A 22,765-nucleotide genomic window follows, 5' to 3' on the forward strand; every position below is an offset into this window, starting at 1 on the left:
GAGCACTTTTCGTTAGAGCAGTTTAACGAAGACTGATACCGTGCACCCTTGGTCCCTATTCAGGCTGGTCAGAGTGGTCATCCACCTGATTACTGACCACAGCCAGTGATGCTTGACTTTGGTGTTCTACTGGGAACCGTGTCTTTACGATCAGTCCAGTGCGGGACTAATAAGGGGACGGAAAAAAAATTCTGATAAAATTACCGCCCTGTATTAATGACTTTATAATTTTAATGACTTGTTTGGTAAAAAAAAGCTGTTTAATAAAAACAAAATATACAGTATTTAAACCATTCGTTTGGTCGCCTTTCCGTTCATATGGTAACTGTTAAACCACGATTCTGGTTTTCAAAATAATAGTTCTTATTAGCACACATTTTTAAAATGATAGTTCTTATTAGCAAGGTATCATGATAAAAATGGCAAAATTTTTTCCATATTTACCAAATTTTATCAGATGTTATAAAACCATCTTTCATTGTTAATTTTATCAAAATCATTACCAAAGCGTTTCGGTGAAAAATAGTGATCTCTTTGGTGGTCCCATACAGCCAGAAACACGGTAAATTTTACCATATTCTGGTAGTTTTGACCATGCTTTTAACTCAGTGATTAAATCATCTCGTGTTTCCCTTGAATACTTATTTTAAAATTATATATTAGATATTCGAGTTTGAAAAAATTAAATAAACAAACATAAAGGAAAATTGCTTTTATCGATTCGAACAGTAAAAATTTTGTTTCTCAAGATTTGATTAGTTTACTTCAGGAAAGGAAACATGCATGATCACGTGTCGTAGGTGTAAATCATCATTCTCAAACTGTTGCTCTTTATTTATTGATTTAAAAAAACACACGATCTTTTTTAAACATATTTTCTAAGTTTGCATTTCTGTGATACCTACTATGCGTTAGTAAGTGGAAAACATCAGTTAATTATCTTTAATGAAGATAAGCTTTCTCTATTTAAATTCAATTTTTTTTTTGCAGAAAAATAATAGGCTCTTTAAAGAAATGAAATAGGCTTACGTTTCTTTTAATTTTACAAATTCTGTATACTTTTACATAAAAGAGAAATATTGATATTTATTTGAAGATTTTAGCTATTGTTTGTATTGCTTTTTTCAATAACATATAAGATTACTGTCTGAGTATTGTCGAAATGCCTGAAATCTTTGATCTATGAATGCAAATACTGCTTACACAAGAATGTTAGATTGTAAGACTACTATGCTTTAATAATGACTAGTGATAGCTAGTAGAGCATAGTAGTAGTAAATAAAAATAACAATAATATTTTGATGAAGATATAATGATAATAATAATAGTATAAGAATTTTAATAATCATAATAATAATGGCTGAATTAGGAATTAAAACATTATAGTCGAAATAAATACGCAGAGTTTAAGTGATAAGCTATTTTATATGCATTTATAAGGTTAAAAGAAATGATGGAATATATTCTAACAATTAAAGAATACACAATTAAGTTTTAAAATAAATAATGATTTTTAATTTCTTTTTCAGTTTTAGATAATTCAGGATTTTTTATTTTCATTAACTTTAAAAACAAAACAACTGCTAAAATATTTTTTTTTATTCGTTATAAAATTTTAAAATTATAATTACATGATAGATGGGATTCTGTTTTGAATTTAAAATTATTTATACTATGATTTATAGTAATTTTTATTGAAAAGAACTCCTTGCGAATTAATAAATTGTTTAGTAAATTAATATTTTAATTTTTTAACTGTAAGAGAATGCTATAAAATTCTATCATTTCAAAATCATGAGCTGAAAGTGAGGCGTAAAAATGAGCATTTCACGAGGAGAACAACTTTTTTAATAAATAAAACAAAATTAACTCCAGTGTAGGAAATAAAGCAAGAAATTCCATTTTATCAGTTCGAGAAGTTGTTAGGGGTAAGGAGCGAAATAAAAAAATAATATATCAAATATCTAGGACGGTTGGTTTGCCCTATGACCTACAAACGCATGGTAGATCCTTTTTAAGAGGCGTCGTCTAGATCCCCCAACAATGCGGGGGAGAGGGTATGCTGGTTTCCATGGAAACGAGATGTTGCGGATGCTCTGTTTTTCGGAAAACGTGGAGAAGATTGGTCGGATGGAAGCTATTAAAAGAATAAACTCTAATAAAATTTAGAAGAGAGAAAAATAAGGGAAGGATTATTTAAGAATTGAAGGCGATCGAGGTTCTTTATTACTTCGTTTTCGACGTTTTTTGCGTTAACGCTCTTACTTGACATTTATTGACACAATACAAGAGCAGTCAGACGATTATACAGAAAAGGAAGAGGAAAAAGAATGAAAGAAAGAAGACAATAGCAGAAGCGGCGTTTTTCTTTGTTGTGGACTCATTAAAGTGATTTATAATAGCTGCGGTGGTGAAAATTAAAAGTGTGTTAAGAGTTACCGGACTTCACATTTTTGCATTTGAGCTATTGTAAATACTTTAATTATGAGAGGTGAACTATTTCTTTTGTCTTTCCTGGATGTGGACTTTTGCACAAAGTAAATACTAAATAAAAGTTTTGAGCCAACTTTTTCCTTTAAAAAAAAACATGTGAAAATTAAGGAAACTTTCCATATAAACTTTAAAACAGAAGAAAAAGAAATAAGCGCTTTCAAAACAAATTTTAATTTTACATAGAAATAAAAAAACACGTATATTTTAAATGATTTACATAATTATTGATTAAAAATTTCATGCTGAGAAATGATGGACGAAGTTCACTGTGCTACCCCTAATTTCAGAGTGAGTAACTATACTTTCTCAGTTAAAAATATATTTTAATAGTGTGAAATTTATTTAGTGAAAGAAAGCTTTTTTTTAATAGTAGATTAATAATAATTGGTTTTATGAATAACTATTGTAATAAAGTTCAATCTGCTTATGATTGATTTCAGAATCTGTGGAAAATGCTGAACCTCGTGAGTTTGATTCTAGAAAACATTTTTCGTACTTGCGTAAACTGAATAGAGTGGTCATACCGAAGATAATTCAAATTAGTTTTGTATTGGTACTCTGGGAAAAAAATATGGTCGAACTTACCAGAAAATGTAAAATTTACCGTGATATACCTCTCTGGAATCACCAAAAAGCTCTGTAAATCTTACCGAAGAGCTTTAGTGATGATTTTGATTCAAAAAACAAAAAAAGCAATAAAATATAATTATAAAATATTTGATAAAATTTGGTAAATGTGGTAAAATTCGGTAATTTTACTATAATACTTTAGAGCATGGCATGAAAGCCATTTACTTGGTTAAAGTTACATATCAGTTTTGTATTGTTTACTAAAAGTGTGATAACAAGAACTATAACCTTGAAAACCTGATTCTCCAGTAAACCGTTATCATACGACCCGAGAAATTACCAAATGAATAGTTTAAATACCGTGTATTTTGGTTTTTAATACAAGATTTATGGTTTATTTTTACCAAAAATGTCGTTATCATACAGTGCAGTAATTTTACCAGAAATGTTTTTTCCGTGTGTGAGCATGGAAGCCAATGCTTCATCTTATAAAACTTCTCAGCTTTCTAATATATTTTATATAGGGGAGTAAAACAGGTAAATGGAAAAATAGGCACATTCAAGCAGATTTTTTTATTATTAAGTTAGGAACATAGAGGTAAAAAAAGCGAAGAAAAATTCTGAACTATGGGCATACAAATTAAAAAAGTCTGAAAATTGTTAGAAAAAACTCCTTAAATCACACCCGGAAACACAAGATTGTGAAAAAAGTAAGTTCCAGTCATTTAGAAAAATTTAATGACATTAGATAAGGTGCAGTTGACAGTATAATTCGACGTGTTACGTGGGTCAAGTGGGTTTAACAAAGTGTTTGTAGACAATCAAATGTTTGTAAATTACTGTTTACGACGCAAATCTAAATCTACTGTTAGTAAAAAGATGAGCGATATGCAATCTGTTTAAGAATAGACAGCCAGCTACACCCAAACAAGTCTATATATTACTGTGACACACATTGTTGTGTCTTATTCGCATGAAGGAGAATAAAAATAAAGTCATTGAACTAACAAAAGTCATTGATGATTTGCATAGAAGTTTTATAATTTTTTTTATTGATAAAAAGGAAGATGATGAACTTGTGCGCATAAAATATGATTCGTCAAAACTAACTTTTAATGTTGCCGAAATATACAATATCATGCATAGATTTAACAAACTTAAAAAATGGCTTGTAACAATTGCGTTAACTCATTTTTGACACAATACTCGATTAATTGCAAGAATGGAGAAATGGCTGGTATAAAGCTCTAGCTCTTGGCTAAATAAGCAGATGTTATAAGCGTAGTGTGACATTCAGGGCAATCTTGAGTGGTGAAAACTTAGTGAACATCGCAAAAATACGGACGAAAGGGAAGTGCTAAATGTCTCCTAATGAAAAAATCGGAGGAAAGGTATAAGGAATAAAGCCTAACCTATAAAATGTTTTGTTTCCTTGTATAGTGCTCTGAAGACTAAGGTCAAAAAATTTGAAATTATGATTTATGTAAGCACGTGTGTGTCCATTTCCCCCACACAACAAGCTATTTCCCCCTGTATTAAGGAAGAGTCGGTGACGGCATACCGGCGGTCGGGAATTGTATCAGGGAAAAATAGCATTACGTGTAGGGAAGACCTTCAAAGATACCTTTATATCTCAGTTTTTTTTCGGTGCGATTTTCTTCTTTTGCGAATAATATGCTATTTTTATAACTGCTGTTAGTTTACAACTGTTACTCATAACTGCAAGGTTAAGTTTAGCCTATCTAACCCCAGCGCTGTCTACGCTTATTTCGAAAATGGTTTAAAACGTCAATATGGAGAAAACCCCCAGTTTTGTGAAAAGGGAAAGCGTTTGCGATCCAATTTTTTACTATTTAAAAACTTACTCCAATGTTGTATTACTTGAGCTATAAAAATTTGCAGTGATTGACAGTGATTTTGATAATTTTCATCTGGGTAGAAAAATATCGCCAAATTGGCGATTTTTTAAAAAGTTTAATAACTTTTAAAATATTTAAGTTATTTGTCTGATCTAATGCCCAGATAATTCTTCGCTGAAAGATTTTATATATAGTTTAAAATCATCGCATTGCTTCAAGTGTAAGGCACTTAAACTATGACTTTTTCATTTTCCTTGGCGACTGAGCTTCGAAAAACAGTGTTAAATGTTTTATTACACAATCCAAAATAACATTAAGGCAAGTTCAGTAGTTTTTAAATTTGTTAATTGTTTTTGTTTTAAATTTTTAACTATGCCATTTACATTTAATGTGCCAGTAACAATATTTTACAGTTCTACTTTAATTAAACAAATATTGAAATTATCTTGGTCTCTTATTTAGAGTTTCACTCATTACAAATAACTTTTTATGTTATTATCTTCAAATATTTTAAAACACTCCCTCTGAACCTAATGTGACTACCTAATTTAAATTTTAATGTGCATTTTAATGACTGTCCACTTAAGTTTTTTATTTGCACTGCTTAGAGCACGATTGCCCTTATTTCGTTTTTCATTTGTTTTGAATGGAAAGGTTAACTGATTGAGGTTTATAATTAAGTTTCAACTTTAACAATAATTCTGTTACTGACGAAGTAAAAGTTTTGGGACGCATTCAAGAAGTATTTACATTTAAATTTCATTTATTCTATCTCACGAAATACACGAAAAACATTTATTTTATGTACTTAAAATATTTTTCTTCGATATGATTGAGTGGTCTAAAAAGGTTCGTAAAAAGATAAAGATCTTCAATGAAACCATACAGAACGTGAAAAGACACGCTGCGCCTGCCCATTTGATTTGGATATAGTAACAACCATATCGCAAAAAAGCATATTTCACGCATTCTATGGAAATATAAGAATAAAATATGTAAGAAAGATATATATTGGCTAACGTAAAATTTATTCCTATCATGAATGATACAGAAAAAAAAAAGAAAACGAAAGAAATGGAAAACGAGACAAAAGAGAATCCTCCGTTTAAAAAGGAATGTATATTCCGGGAAACGTGAACGTTGCAAGCATAATAATTGAAAATCAATAACGTAAAGGTTCTTTTTTGTTTCTTTTGTACGTAGATTTCCGTATTAAAGGAGTTGATTGTTTTTCTTCCTTTTCAAAACGGAAATTTCTGAGAATATTTTTAGCTTTACTAATGGTTTTTACTATACTCTTTTTCAGGAAACTAAAAACTGGGAGGAACTATGAATAATTACAGATCCCAGAAATAAGATAAGATTTTGTTTAACAGAGCTATTAGTTGCAAAAACCGTGACTATTCCGTTAGGTGCATTTTTTAACAGTAACATTAAGTTTAATGATTTTGATGTATTTGTAAAATTATTATCGATGGACCACACTTGGTACCTTTTCAGTGTATAAAGAAGGGTTATATTTAAGCCAGACTACATTTTATTTTATTTTGAGATACATTGAACAGCTGATCAGATTTTGGACTGTATCAGCGCTTAGCTCTGTAAGCTTGTCATTCTGAACTTAACCCAGGTGACAAAGGAACTACTGGATTATTCACGGGAAGAAACTTGCCTTTTCGAGGGAAAATAATCATCTTTTGAGTTAAATGGAGAGAAAATTCTCGATAGTCTCCCACGGTTTCGTTTATTTATTTTTATTAATTTTTTCAACGGCAAGAAAACTGTCACCCAGATCTGTCCACTACTGGATATATATTTTGGTCAGTACTGTTGTTGACGCTAGTCGGAAACGAAAGACGGGTTGACCAGTCATCATTTGCATTTGATACTGGGATGCTAGCATTCTAATTCATAAACTACCCGGTTCAAGACTGCATTAATGAGGAAAATGACGAGCATAACACAATAAGACAGAAAACTGTTTTGGAACTTAAGTACCAGCATTAGTTCTTTAGGTTAATTAGAAATGGATTAGTTAGGTTAATTAAAAAATGTATTACTCATTGCTTAAATATACCTGGTTTGCTTAACATCCCAGATTTCTGAGAGCCTGTTTTATTTTATTTTATAACCGTCGTTAAACAGCCGACCCAATTTTAAGGGATTACGATTACTAATATTCAACTACGTAGCCTTGAAATTTTGAACCCAATCCAGAAGACAAGGAAACTCTTGGATCGAGTATGTGTGAATTATTATAATTATTTTCTTTTTAATAATTATTCAATACAATATTTACAGGAATTTCTTGCGTTTGCAAATGGAAGATATGATACAATCTAAACGATTGATGCATCAAAGAAAGGAAATATTTTCAGAAAAGAGAGCATTTTCTCACTGAAAATAAAATTGTGACATTCAAATGCGAAAAATAAATTTTTATTAAAAACCATTTACACTAAATGATTTACTGGATAGCAAATGGTTTAAGTTATGATAAGATATTAGAATTTATAAACATTTAAATTTTAATGACTTCAATTAACCGCTTATTCATGAAATAAAAATTTCATGAAAAATATATAACTTAACAAATAGAAAAACAAAGATAATTTTATTTTATAACCGTCGTTGAACAGCCGACCCGATTTCTTGGATTTACAACAACTAATGTTCAACACAGTAATCTTGTAATTTTGAACCCAATCCAAAAAACAAAGGAACACCTGGATAAAGTTTTGGGAGAAATTTGCCTTCATTTAGGACTTTTTAAAGGAACTAACCCGCATTTGCGTCGCATTGAGGGGAAAAACACGAAAATCTCTCACCGTTAGCCTGACGGCAAGGGGAGTCAAATCCATGATCCGTCTACCACTGGGGATATTTTACGCCAGCACTGTGGTCGGAGCAAGCTGAATGAAAAATTCGTATTGACCAGTCATCACTGGAATTCAAGCCCGGTTTGCCACATCGGAAGGCAAACGCTCTATTCCCTGAGCCATTGTGGCTCCAAACCAAGATAATTAAATTATGTACTTATCTTTATTAGATAATGGGAAATTATGAATCATCAAAAGGATATGGCCACTCGATGATGAATCTTGTGATCCGCCGTATAGGGTGGCGTTCACTGAAGAGAAAGAGCGAAGAGGGCCCCTTCCCGACAGGGACCACGGGGCCCTTCTTCTTGGCCATGCTTGGATGGGGGTGCCTCACCCTTTCATAGTCATAGAGTGGTGGTGGGCGTTGCAGCGGGGGGCCACTGGACGTCTGAGGGGCCGCCGACGGGCTTTGCTGGGCGGTTGTAAGTGCTGGACTCTTGCTGCCCGTCTCCTCCTCACCCGCACTACTCAACGCTGTCAACCTGCAAAAGAATAATTTAATTGATTACTTAATAAGAATAAGATATAAAAATATAATTAAATTTAATTAAATAAAAATCAAAGAATAATAAAATTATTCACTGATTTCAATATTACATTTGATTTCAGAATTTTTAAATACATAAACTTAAACTTAAGCTGAGTCTAAATTATTATTACTTATAATCTATAAACGAAAATATTTCGCTTAAAAAACTACACCGTAAATAATTCCGTATCAAATTACGGTAAAAAGTACCAGCACTCTGGTTGGCGGTACTTACTACCGTAAAATCATTTATTACCCTAGCATGTTACGAAATATAAACTGTGATATCTCTTTATTTCTGTAATATTATGTAATTACCCTAAAATCACTGAATAATTATAACTAAATAAATAATTCTGCAGAAATTATGGTATGATATTTTACAATAAAAACGGATTTCACTGCAAAACAAATTATAGATGATGCACCAAAAATACCGTAATTTGATCCGGAATTTTGTACAGTGTAATGAAGAGGTTCGCATAATGCGATGGGGAAGACAGAACTGTGTGTCGACTTTCTCGTAACCACTAGGTAACCACTAAAGCCTCGGAAGTTTTAGTTGCTTGATGAAGCGGCAGCATATTTCGAATAACTTAATTATATCGGTGCTGAAAGAAAACATAAATAATAATAATTTTTTAAGTCAAATCTTAATTGTATTTCTAAATTTGATTGTTATTGTAATGAGGAGGGTTTTTCAAAATTTATTGATAATGGTTATGGACATGTTATTACCGGAAATTTGGAGATTGTGGGTGATCAAGATTTAATCAGCATTTTAAGTAAAGGTTCAAAATTTAGAACCAGAGTTAAAATGAAAAAAGAAGATTTTATTTTATCCATTAAAAAAGATTTAGATTTTTTTATTTCAAAAATTTCCAGAAAACATCATTAGCCCGTTGAAGGTTTTTCTGAGTGGAAAGCTAAAATTATTGAAAGGGTTAAATTTAATTTATTTAATACCAGTTTTAGTTCATTTCCTAAAGGTACTTATATTGATTATGATTTATNTTTTGAATGTATCTTGTTTTTCCTGGACCTCTATACAAAACCATCGGGGTACTGAGGGAGATTTTTTAAGCTTTTGCTTCTCCCTCAAATAGAAATGGCTTTGTTTTTAATGGCTACCGAGGCCGGTACCCCCTGAAGACGTCGGCTTCGGTGGTCATATTTTTATTTTTATTTCATTCGTTTCTTGTATTAATTATATCGGGAAATTTTAACGTTCTATGAATATTTTTCTGTTAGTAGGGATAATTACATAAGATAATTTGCAGACTTATTGGCTATATTAAGTGAAAAATCAATTTTCTAACCCTGAATAAAATACTCTTTTTATCGCACATAAATAATACTTTATGCGGAGTTTATAAGAATCAGGGTAAATGCTGTTTAAAAAAATGCATGAATTTGCGTAAAATTGATAATTAAATTAACAATGTGTCTTTTTTTATCCGAATGAACCCATTAGCTTGGAAAAGAGTTACTCTTGAAATATAGTTCTAGTTTACGTTAAGCGTTGTAGAAGAATTGCAGAAGATTTTTAGATTCAAAGTTGAGAGATTTTACGTATGCGACAGGAAAAGTCCAGTGTCAGAAAATTTTCAGTAACAAAATCATACAGGAAATCTTCGTACATAACAGAGTTTTTCAGTATGGTTAGGTATAGTAAAAGTCTGTACAAATTGCGTTGAAAATTGGGCCTCTATCTTATGACCGACATGGTCGTAAATCTTTGTTATCTCAATGCAATTTACAGATAGAGATTTTAGTAATAGTATTTAGTAATATTGAGTATCACAAATATTGCGTATTCATTGGGCTTGGCCATCAGCGTGGAAATTTGAGAAGAAGTTGTTTGTTGTCCACTACCTTTTTTTTTAAACCAGTGCACAGTGGGCCAGCATCCAAGGTTTCGTGGCCATAATTAGTATTTCGATAAAATTTGTTTCAAAATTTGTGTCTTTTTTATTTAGGGGTTTGTATGGGCAGGTAAATTGAATTCATAGTTGAAATTTTGAAATACACTAAAAATACCCAAAGAAACAAAATGGCGGCTGAAATATGGCGAGTAAAAATAAAAAAAATAATATAGTGCGTTTAAATTATTAAATATAGCAATGAAAATATAATAATTTTCGTAATTTTATATTAAAAATGAAAAGCAAATTATATTTCCGAAGTAATAATACAAAATAACGCGAANAAAAAATAATATAGTACGTTTAAATTATTAAATATAGCAATGAAAATATAATAATTTTCGTAATTTTATATTAAAAATGAAAAGCAAATTATATTTCTGAAGTAATAATAAAAAATAACGTGAATTAATTACAAAATAACGCGAAAACATGAAAAAAAAACATAATTTTTATTTTTCGGTACATTAAGTCCTCCTTTGCAATACGGGCAAAATGGGGCAGTTTTTTTCGCGAGAAGAAACATCAAAGAAGACAAAAAAAAAAGTTTAGCTAATTACCTCGTGGTACTTTTTGAAACTATGTTTCGAAAGTCATTCAAACATTGTAAAATGTCAAATGGTAAGATATAAACTATAAGTTTGTCAAGAGTATTAACTAATCCAACAAATTGAAAAATTGTACTATAATTTCAGACTAATTACTATGATAAAAATGTAACAGTAAAATGAAATTCCTATATATATTTCTGAAATAAAAATTTAAAAGTTACATTAAAATTTTTTTTTAACATATTTTTCATTACATTGTACTCTTGTCGGTCCAAAAAGTAAATTTTATTGTTTGGAATGATTATGAATACTTAATTTTGGCTATATTAAATATACATATTTTACACATATTTTACATATTTTAGTTGAAAATTAAATTTTTGACCAAAGATTATGGTCCTTTGGCCCACAGTGCGGTGATATTTGTGTCCATAGCTGCATGTCGTAACTACCGTAGAAGACGGTGTATAGTCTACCAAGATAAGTTGTGAAGCCTTATAAATAGGGGTTGGACAAAGCAATGGAAACACTTCGATACTAACACATTTTTTGACATTTCTCAAAAAATACATAGAGAACCAGTTTATAAATTTAGAAGTGCTTAGATCATGCGATTTCCCATACATATCAATGAAGTTTAAAGCTTTTGACATTTGAGGGACCATCAACAAATTACAAACGAATTGTTTTTATTTTTAATTTTTTATTACCTTATGAATACCAAAAAATATAGTAATAAATTTATAATTTTAAATATTATATTAGTTATTACATGCAATAATTGATTAAAATTTCGTAAACCTAGTTTAATATTTATATTGAAAATGTTCAATAAAATTTAAATAAATGTTTAAAATTGATTATAAAATTATTGCTTTAAAGTTAGAGAAAAAATTGTTAAAAACTGCGGAAGATATGAGCAATTAGTTTCTTTATTACGCGCATGCGAGCTAAAAATTGAAAACTTTTTTCTTAATTTTGTAGTGAATCGTATTCGGCAACTAATAAAGAAAGTCCATTTTGGATATCTCAAAAATTTAAAAAGTTTCAATCAGTTTTCTATGTAGTTTTCTTAAGAAAGCTCAAAATTATAAGGGGTTTCTCATTAATTTCATTTTGTATTATTTAACAAGATTTATTAACAAACAATATCCTTCTAATGATGGTTCGACAACAAAGTGTGATGGTATTAGGAAGTAAAACATGCGAAAGAAAACATACTCTTATGAGAGTATATAATTTAATACTTTTTGTATAAAATTATACATGTGTATTTTACGTATGCAATTATACATGTGTATAATTTTGAGCTTTCTTTTAAAAAGTAAGAAAACTACTTAGAAAATTGCTTGAAACTTTTTAAATTTTTGAGATATTCAAATCGGACTTTTATCATTAGTTGCTAAATCTGATTTACTACAAGATTAAGAAAAAAGTTTTTGATTTTTTTTTTGCGAGTCGACAATATAAGAAAGCTAATTACACATACTTTGTAGTTTTTAACAAATATTTCTCAAGTGCTTTATAGCAATAATTTTGAGATCAATTTCAAATTGATCCAAAAATTTTGCTTACTTTTATTAAAGGTTTTCAAAATAAGAGGTAAGGCAAAAAAATTCGATATTTATAAAAAGGCCCATATCTTCATACATATTCAATCAAGGTTTACTAAATTTTGTTCCATTTTTGCATATAATAACTAAAGTAACAGTTATAAATTGCAAATTTAATACTACATTTTTTTGTATAGTGTTCAAAAACATATTTCCGTTTGTAGTTTATAGATGGTCCCTCAGACCTCAAATAGCTTTAAACTTCAATGATATGAATGAGAAATCGCATAACCTAAACACTTCTAAATTTACAAACTGATTCTCTAAATAATCTTTTAGAAACATCAAAAATGCGTAAGTATCGAAGTGTTTCCATTACTTTGTTCAACCCCTGTAGTTGCAATATTTCAAGCATTTCGTTTGTACATGGCTGAATAATATTTTAAGTAGTATTTCTGAATAACTTTCAATGTCTTCAATCCTGACAACTTTACTGAAAAGGTTAACATTTATTAAACTTGTGATAAAGCCAAGACATATTTGCTTTTGAATAACTACGCTTTTATATGATCCAAAAACGCATGGAAAAAGGAATAAGGCTTTTTATTATAAATGCGTTCTTTTTGTTCGCAGCAATATCTGAAGAATAAATATTTAATATACCCTTATTTAAACCACTTTTATTCAAGCCTATCACTATTGTTATTCAGATTTAGAATCCCTGCTTGTCTAGTTTATCAATGAGAGTAAAAATATTTAACAATACTCCTTACATAGGTATTAAATATAGTTCTCTGTAATATTCTAAACTTTAACTGGACTTTAATAGAATTTTTTAGTGTTTTAAACTATAGTATGAGTTAAATGAGTTTTCATATTTAAGCATACATTTCTAGAGAAATACATTCTCAGAAATAAAACTGCCACTTTTGACAATTTTTGTACTGCATTTCGTTAATACAGTCGAACTCGTTTATAACGAGCTCGGATTTAACGAGANAACGGATGAAATATGCTATTTTAAGAGAACATGAACTTCATTTATTGAAAAGTGATTAGTTTTTGATAAGTGAATAAAGAGTAAGGTAATAATTTCCGTTATGAAGTTGTTGCCAATTCTATAAATACATGGGTTCCCCAGTGAGAAAATCATTTACTGATAGAAATGAGTATTCAATGGCGGCTTAATGAAAATTGTTAGATTTCGCAATTACAAAGATGCACTGTAGCTCCTAGTTTTGAGCGTCAGTTTCCTGCCTCAAAAACTATGTGCATAAATTGAAAATCATTTTCGTTGTTTTTTATGAAATACACCCAAGCTTAAAATATAAATACATGTCTATAAAATGTCACAAAAAAGATTTAGCTATTAAATTAAGATTTTTCAGTTGCAAAAAACGAATTCTGCAAAGTATTCCGGATCAAATTACGGCATACTGGCACAAATTACTGGCACTTTGGGAGTATCATCAGTAATATCCATTTTCTACAGTATTTAAAATAAAAAACCGTAAAATATTAGCTCCTAATTTTTGCAGTAATATTGATTCAGTGATTTTATGGTAATTACTGTAAAAATTACGGTATATATCACTTTTTTTGATCCATAACATGTTCCGGTAAAAATGAATTTTACAGTAAAAAGTACCGGTACTCTTACAGTAATTTGTAAGGAGAACTTTTTACAGTAATTTGATCTGAATTTTTTGCAGCTTATTTTAAATACAGTCAGCGTTATAAGAAAATAAGATAAGAGCAACATAACCTCTGAAAGGAACTGATTTTCATAAAATAACAAATTATCTTAATCTTTCAAAGTCTGGATCTTAATGTGACTAGTGTATATGATATTTATTTTTAGTCGAGAAACAAGATATAATAGTACCTTATGATGTAAATGGTTTTATTTCCAAAATCAATTTTCGTTCGAATAATAATTAAAGATGTTATATTCCTCCAGTTTGTACAATTTTTAATTTCATTTGTACTTCTAACAGTAGGAGTAGCATCGGTTAGAAACCCTAGCCTTATATGAAAAGGAAATATGCGAAATCTTTGCCTGACTAGTTCAGCATTTAGGAGATTTTAACCTAAAATCTTTTAAATAGTTGGAATATTTTGCTCCAGCCCACTCATAAGTATGTCTTAAAAAATAGAATAAAAAAACAAGATTGTATATATATATATATTTATTGTATATATATATGTATTTATGTCTAGGCTATGCCAGACATAAATACAAATACGTTAAATAAATACCATAGAAGATGATCTATTTTCAAAGGAATTATAAAATACAAGTAGAAAGGTGGAAAGATAATGAAATACAATTCTCGCGAAACATATTTATTAATGCTTAAATATCTATTAACTACATATAAAGAATTATTTTATGTTTTATATGTTAGCAGACTTTGCTGTTATATATGGCCAATAATTCAAAGCAAAACCATTGATTTTGACAATGATTGCGACAAAATTCTAGTAAAACAGTCAATTGTAAATGTGCATAACAGGTTTATTTACTTCACTTTATTTATTTAAGTATGCGTTTATTTGTTTGTGGGTAACATAATTGCTTAGTATAAGTATTTGCACAGTAACATTGTAATCCAAATAATATTTCAAGCATTTCGTTTGTACATGGCTGAATAATATTTTAAGTAGTATTTCTGAATAACTTTCAATGTCTTCAATCCTGACAACTTTACTGAAAAGGTTAACATTTATTAAACTTGTGATAAAGCCAAGACATATTTGCTTTTGAATAACTACGCTTTTATATGATCCAAAAACGCATGGAAAAAGGAATAAGGCTTTTTATTATAAATGCGTTCTTTTTGTTCGCAGCAATATCTGAAGAATAAATATTTAATATACCCTTATTTAAACCACTTTTATTCAAGCCTATCACTATTGTTATTCAGATTTAGAATCCCTGCTTGTCTAGTTTATCAATGAGAGTAAAAATATTTAACAATACTCCTTACATAGGTATTAAATATAGTTCTCTGTAATATTCTAAACTTTAACTGGACTTTAATAGAATTTTTTAGTGTTTTAAACTATAGTATGAGTTAAATGAGTTTTCATATTTAAGCATACATTTCTAGAGAAATACATTCTCAGAAATAAAACTGCCACTTTTGACAATTTTTGTACTGCATTTCGTTAATATTGAGAATCATTCCATCACAAAAGCGCGTGATTTGTGGCAAGACGAGAATTCTAAAATGCATGACGAAAAACTAGAATGACGAAACTAGAACATCAAAATAAGCAGACAGGCCTGTATTGTGGACATGGAGTTGGCCTCATACCGGGAAAGTGCAGGGTTCAAATTCCGCTTTGGGCTTGGATGCAATTTATCTCTCTGTTCTAGTTGTCCTTTTCGTGTGGTTAGGGTGACGCTAATCCACCCATATGGTGTCCACGAAAAAACGATCAACAATAGCTCCCGCTAGATAAGATAAGGCCCCATAAGTACCTCATGGTATTTTTTTTTCTTTTGGAAAAAAAAATGAATGAAAGTTTGAATGAAAGTGATAGTTATTTCAACACTTTGATGAAGTGTTAGCTCGGAGCATATACCAAGAAACAGTTTTGTCAAAAATGAAAATGTCAGATTTGAGTATTAATTTTTCTAACGTTATAAGCAATTAAAAATCATGAAAATCACCAATGATATATCTCCTATTCAACGTTAAACAAAAGCAAAATTGAGATTTGAATCAACAGTTTTATACCAATTAGCTTAAATCTGTCACCAGGTTTATAAGGAGTATATGTTTTGGTTAAGTTTAATTACAACTGAAAGGATACAGGAAATCAAAACAGAATTCTATTTGTAAACATAAATATTGCTTATAACGTTGTTCCTTGAACAAAATTTCTTGAGAGTCGAGGCAATATTTTATACTATTAAGCTTATAAATGATATCCATAGTTGAGATTATTGTAGAGTTTCAAAGAACAAGAACCGGAATCGTGTTTACTGTGAGTTAATACATATTCAAGTCAAGCTGGTTAAATGATATTGTAAACTATGCCTGAGAAACAAAATGAGGACATATTCAAAAATGTAAATTGGTGTCGCCGAAGAATAATTCTCTTTTTTAGTGCTAAAAGTGTTAAAGTGTGTTGGGCCGTAATATTATTCAAATTTTCTGAAACCTTGATATGATGTTAAATTAAACCATACTATCAGACTTATAAAATCATTTTGCCTGGTCCTTTGGTTCAACTTTAAATGAAACATTGTTAAATTTAACGCTTTATTCAGAATGTAGTAATATTTCTCCATAATTGAATTCATGGAACTGTTATTATAATTCAATGAACTAATTTTTCGGCTAGAGTAAAGAAAGCAAATCAAATTATCTGAGGAAATAGAAATATAAGATAAACTAATATAATAAACTGATGTTATATTTTCAGGTTTGAACGTGTTACTGATCAGGCTTAGTAAATTGAACTCTAAATTTATTTTCTTCATTAATTTTCCTCAAATGAGACGAGTTGAGATTTACGATAAATCTTACTAGATTACATTTTTTGGTCAAACTTTTCCATCGTTAAAATAAATTTATAAGCTAATGAAATTTTTTGCACCGAACACCAAATTTCCTTGTTGAATTATATTTACTTTTTTTTTTGATGTTGATGCAATTTACGCAGAAAATAATTCTATGGTATAGTAATGCTGTTGAACAGTACAGTAAAAAAGGGTATTGTATGGTATGGTATAGTATGGTACCATAGTACAGTATAGTATAGTATAGTATAGTATAGTATAGTATAGTATAGTGCAGTACAATATAGTACAGTATAGTACAGTGTTTAGTATAGTATAGTATTCTACGGTATAATGAAAAACATCCACAATTCTGGTTAATAAACCCAATATATACGGTATATAAACCATTCATATAGAAATTTTTCATTTATATGGTGACGGTTTATGGCCCGTCCAGTTTTCTCAAAATTATAGTTCTTATAGCCTCACATTTAGTAAAAAATATAAAACTAAAAAATTAATTTAAATGTGAATAAATGGTTTTTATGCTCTGCTCTAATACGTATATCATGATAAGATTACTGAATTAAAAATGTGGTAGCCATTTAGTAAATTTTTTCACATAGTATGAAACCATATTTTATTGTTAATTTTTCCAAAACCATAGTAAAAGATCATCGGTAAAAATTACCAAGCTATATGGTGTTTACATAAAGGTAAATGAAGCAAAATTTACCATATTCTGATAGTTTTGACCGATTCCGATTAAATTTTTCCGAAGTGTTAAGAAACGCAAATTTACGTTTTATAGAAACTCTTACTTTCACTTTTGTGTACTAAACAAAACAGTTTTGTAGAACTATTTAAGACCTTCAAATGACTTTTTCTGTAAAATTTCAGATTATTATAAATTTTTTCAAATGCCTGTATAAAAGTTGTTTTATTTTTCAAAATTTTCAAGCAAGCTGAAAGTTTCTCCAAATTTTCATATGCCATTATCATAAAACTGGTTCATAATAAAATTAGAATAATCATCAAATCAAGTAATATAAGAAAATTTAATGATTAAAATTTAGTAAAAACAATTATTTATAAAGCTTAATAAAACTAAGAATAGAAATATATTAAAATGAACCCAATTCATAAAATACAAGGAATACAGGTGTAAAAAATAAATTAATTACTGAGTAAAGTATTTTACGATACGATACGATCAGTACGATAAAATATTTTACGACTATAAGCATAAAAATTAAACTAATCTTTAGTTTAACAATGCAATAAATGAAAAATTCAAATATACATATTAAATTACATAGTAAATAATAAAACGATGAAAAATCATAAAATAGTTGAAATACCTATAACTGAAGCATTACATTATCAGTTGAAATAAAAATTACTTGAAACATCACTGTTAATACATAACACATAAGCACATAAATAACGATATTTTTATCCGATAAAATAATTAGTAAATTTAATGCTTAAATAAATATTTAAAATGACCCAGTAAATAATAATTTAATGAAAACAGTATACATTAAACAGAAAAGTATGAAAGATTGAAAAAGCTCTAAGTATAAAATAAATATGAAGTAAGCAATAACTACATAATAAGTAATAAGTATAAAATAAACAGTAAATAACTGATACATTATTATAAATATACAAAACTATAATATGTAAATAGCTATATTATTAAATTAAAAAAATAATGAAACAAGTTTAATATATATTCATTTACTAAAACAAAAGGTATGGCTTAAACTACCAGAATATATTACAATTTACCGCGTTTCTGGTCCTATGGGAACATTAAAAAGCTATGTAATTTTCACCAAAGCGCTTTGGTAATGATTTTGATAAAATTAACACTAAAATATATATATTTTTTCGAATGCCCACCTGTGTTAACATTTTCCGTCAATTCAGGCAATTACAGGGCACATTTATTTTGGCCCCCCTTTCAGGGTCACCATATTAGGTGGTACAGCGTTGCTCCCACAGAAAGGACAGATAGTACAGAGAATACACAGTACAGAAAAATATGTCTTCATAAAAAATTATAAAATTTGGCAAGTGCGGTAAAATAGAGAAATTTTATTAAGAATGTGTGGTAATGAAAGTTATAATTTTGACAACCAGAATTACCGACTTATCATTACCATATGAGCAGAACAATTACCAAAAGAATGGTTTAAATGACTTATATTTTGCATTCATTAACCAGAATTATGTTGTTTATTTATTGTTTTTGCTGGAAATGTCAATACAGTAATTTTACCAGAATTTGCTTCTTCGTGTAGATATTAAATTATACATTAAAACATAAAAGAATTGAACCAATAGAAAATATTTTCTTCAAAAGTTTTAAAAGATTTGTAATCATATTAATATTTAACATAAAAATGTAACGGGATAATTTTTACCCATATATATACACACATAAGCCTATAAGTTAAATTAAAAAATAAATTAAAAATGAATAAAATGAATTGAAATATGTTAACATGTAAATTGAATAAATTTTAAATTCAAATTTTCTGATATAAATGCAGAATTTTTACATCAATTAAGGAGTTAAGGAATACGAAAAAAATAATAACGATAGCAATTAATCTATAGAAATAAATTCCATTAAGCTTCCGAAACAAATTTTCTTTGAAGTAATACGAGAAAGACGAAATCCAACTTTATGTAATTGTTTTGTATATTATATAAATAAAAACATTTATGTGGCATTTAAGATTTCCATTTTCTTAATTGGATGTCAAATGACATTAAAAACTTTCAGTAATCCGAGTAAATATTTCTAGTCCCATAAATTCGAAATGTCTCGCTACTTTTCACAGTCTGCTTAATCCGTTTGTTAAACATACGATCTTGAATTGAGTTTCGTAAGACGACAGCTTGAGAGGTAAATGTTATATCTCATAAATAAATACATTAAGATTATGCGGTGTTCCTTCAAAAGTTTATAAGCGAGTATATAGGGAATGTTATGTTTTGTCATAAAAGTTTTGATGACAACTGCTCTTTTTTAAAACTCTGTTTGTTCTCATAGATGTTCTGTAATTTTTCTTGAAATTGGTATTGTATGAAAACTTTATTCTTTTAGGGAATTATTTTGTTTTGAAAATTTATTTGATTTATTACTTTTTTTATTTTATTTATTTAGATTGTGAAAAAAAAACTTTTTTGTTTTGTTTACAAGGTTCTTTATTACTTTAAATAGATACATGGAAATAAGTTAATAGATGAGGATGTAAGTGAATAAAAAAGCAGTCCATTTTTTAAGTGACTAATTATTAAGGGTTACTATATATATATATGGGACAGTCAGGGACAGTTTTTCAGTTTCAAAATTAAAAAATATGTACAATATGTAATAAAAAATACGATAAATTTAAGAAGATTTTGAAAAAGAAATATAGCTTAGGACTCGATAATTGAAATGGAAAATTTTTTTGTTGGAAAAGGAATAGAAAATAAAAAAGATAAAAATAGAATAAATAAATTCGGTTCACTTACCTATTTTTTACAAATTAAAAAAAATATTATTTATAGACGAATGTGTGATTTATCAGTGTAATCAGTGTATTTTAATTTTGCTCACATAAAATAATTTCGTTTTGACTATAACAGTCATGAACAATGACAGAAATAAAAAAAGTAAATTAATGTTAAAAATATGTATTTTTTAGTACATAAATTAAAAAATAAACTTAATAGTAAATATTATTTAAAGGAAAAGAAAAAAATGTTGAATATTTTCTTTTAGTTGCCTTTTTTGAGTAACAAAAAAAAATTAGCTTATGGACGGAAACCTTTTAAATATCCATGTAATCCCTGGAATCCATCCTTTTGCAAGAGTTTTTATTTGCGAAGGAAAAAAACCTAGAAATTATATCTGTATGTTAATAGCAGAAGAAAAATAAACACTTGACTATAAATTAGAAAAAAAAATGCATTTGTCGAATATATTCTACGGTATTAATTTTGCGGGTTAAAATATAACAAATGTTTTAAAAAGTCTTTATCAGAAACTTTGTGCTTAGAAGTTTTGTCATGGTATACAAAAATGTGACTGTGTTAACTTTCAGATGTAAGTTCTAAAAATATTGCATAAATGTAGTTCAAATTTGAGAAACAACCCACTACCCTTACTTGAAATGATCTTCAGAAATTAATAGAGTCAGTATCTAATTTATAAGGTTATTACATAAATCCTCCATATTCAATTCGAAAATGCACAGTTTTTTCTTTGATGGTTGCAGTATCAAGCTACGGACGCAAAGTTCCCGGGTTCGATCATAGCCAGCATTAAATAATACTTCCGTGACACTATCTCCACATTAATGATCACGAACAACGAACACTCATCTCTTTTAATCATGAATAGATGGTAGCATTATATTATTTCAAATCTTTCCAGGGTTTTCTGTAATTCGATAAACAAGTCTGCTGAGCCTAAAACAATGTTAAGCCTTGAACTAGGGATAACTTTTGCGAGCATAACGTTAATTTACAGCCTGTCGGGTTATAATATAGGAAAATAAAAGATTAATGGTTAGAACATATTTTTACGGTCTTGTTCTCTTTCCTGGTCTAAATTTGTTTTTCTTAATCAGTGACTGAAAATATTTTTGATGGTCGCTGACCGTTATTTAGCATTGAAATATTTTAGAGTGTGGAGATGCTTTGATGTAAACAAACGTCTAATATGTCGGTCAAAATAAAAGTCTCTTAAGCTTGTGATATATTGGGAAAAAAATTCAAGGTTTATTTTATTTCCTTTTTTTAATTTTTTTCAAACTTTTACAACTGCAAACAAAAAATGTTTTGGGAAAAAATAAAAAGCTGTATTTTATATTTTCAAAATACATTACATGTTTATTAGATTCATGACTCACCAGTTGATTAGGTAAGCCAACATTTAACCAACAATAATGACCATGTGAGTTAAATCCAGAGAGTCACTGATCCTTGTAAAGATTACCTAAATGGTTTTGCAATTTTTGTTTAAAGAAGAGCTGTTGCTGCTTTTTGTCAGTAGCAAATATCAACTTGTCTAAGCATTGTTTTAACATTAGAATCAAGTAATTTTTAAATTGAAAGGCTTACATGGCAAAAGAAGATGATATTAATTTCAAACAACATGCAATATATATTTATTTAATTTTGTAATATTTTAAAATAATTATTAAACTTGATCAAGAGAGGCAATTTTTAAATTTTTTTTTCATTCAACAGTGCAAACAATACAATTAAATTATTCATGAGTATTAATTTCAGTAATATCAGCTAAAGCAAAGTAATTTTTTAAGAAACGTGATTTAAGGTGATAGGTAAAAAGTTCCTTGAAACAGTTATTAAATATGGATAATCAATTAGACTAATTTATGATTTTTAGTAAACTTTTCCTTTATCATAAAAACATAAATGAATAAAGAATAAATTTCAAATTTGTATTTATTCAGTGATATAAATTCTTCCACTCGAAAAACGAAAATTGAATTCCTAAGAAAAAAAAAATCAAAGCAAAATACGATTACAACACCCATTCGCAAACTCTTTCGCATCAACTACTTCGAATTATTTTCTCTGCCCAGATAGTCAGCTGGCAGGAAAATGCATTTACAGACTTCTTTAAGCCTATTTTGAAGAGGCGACAATTATCTCAATGCTTTTCGATAAAATAGTTAAGCATTAAATCAAAAACAATCGCATTGAATTATATACACTGAGAGAAAAGTATGGTTAAAACTACCAGAATAGGGTAAAATTTACCGTGTTTCTGGTTCCATGGGAGCATCAAAAGAGTCGGTAATTTTTACCGAAGAACTTTGGTAAGGGTTTTGGTAAAATTAATAGTAAAATATGG

The 22,765-nt window shown here is 28.7% G+C and overlaps 1 protein-coding gene across 1 annotated transcript in view; it reads right to left on the bottom strand.

Moving 5' to 3' along the window:
• The window catches only part of LOC107438207 (voltage-dependent calcium channel type A subunit alpha-1), a 282,265-nt gene that overhangs the window by 203,111 nt on the left and 56,389 nt on the right, over positions 1 to 22,765 (bottom strand). Inside the window, exon 2 of the mRNA XM_043038639.2 lies at positions 8,005 to 8,286. Within this exon, the coding sequence (XP_042894573.2) occupies positions 8,005 to 8,117 (113 nt within the window). The 5' untranslated portion in view covers positions 8,118 to 8,286. The remainder of the gene's footprint in view (positions 1 to 8,004; positions 8,287 to 22,765) is intronic.

The sequence above is a fragment of the Parasteatoda tepidariorum genome, chromosome 8 (assembly GCF_043381705.1).
Source record: "Parasteatoda tepidariorum isolate YZ-2023 chromosome 8, CAS_Ptep_4.0, whole genome shotgun sequence".
NCBI classification, from domain to species: domain Eukaryota; kingdom Metazoa; phylum Arthropoda; class Arachnida; order Araneae; family Theridiidae; genus Parasteatoda; species Parasteatoda tepidariorum.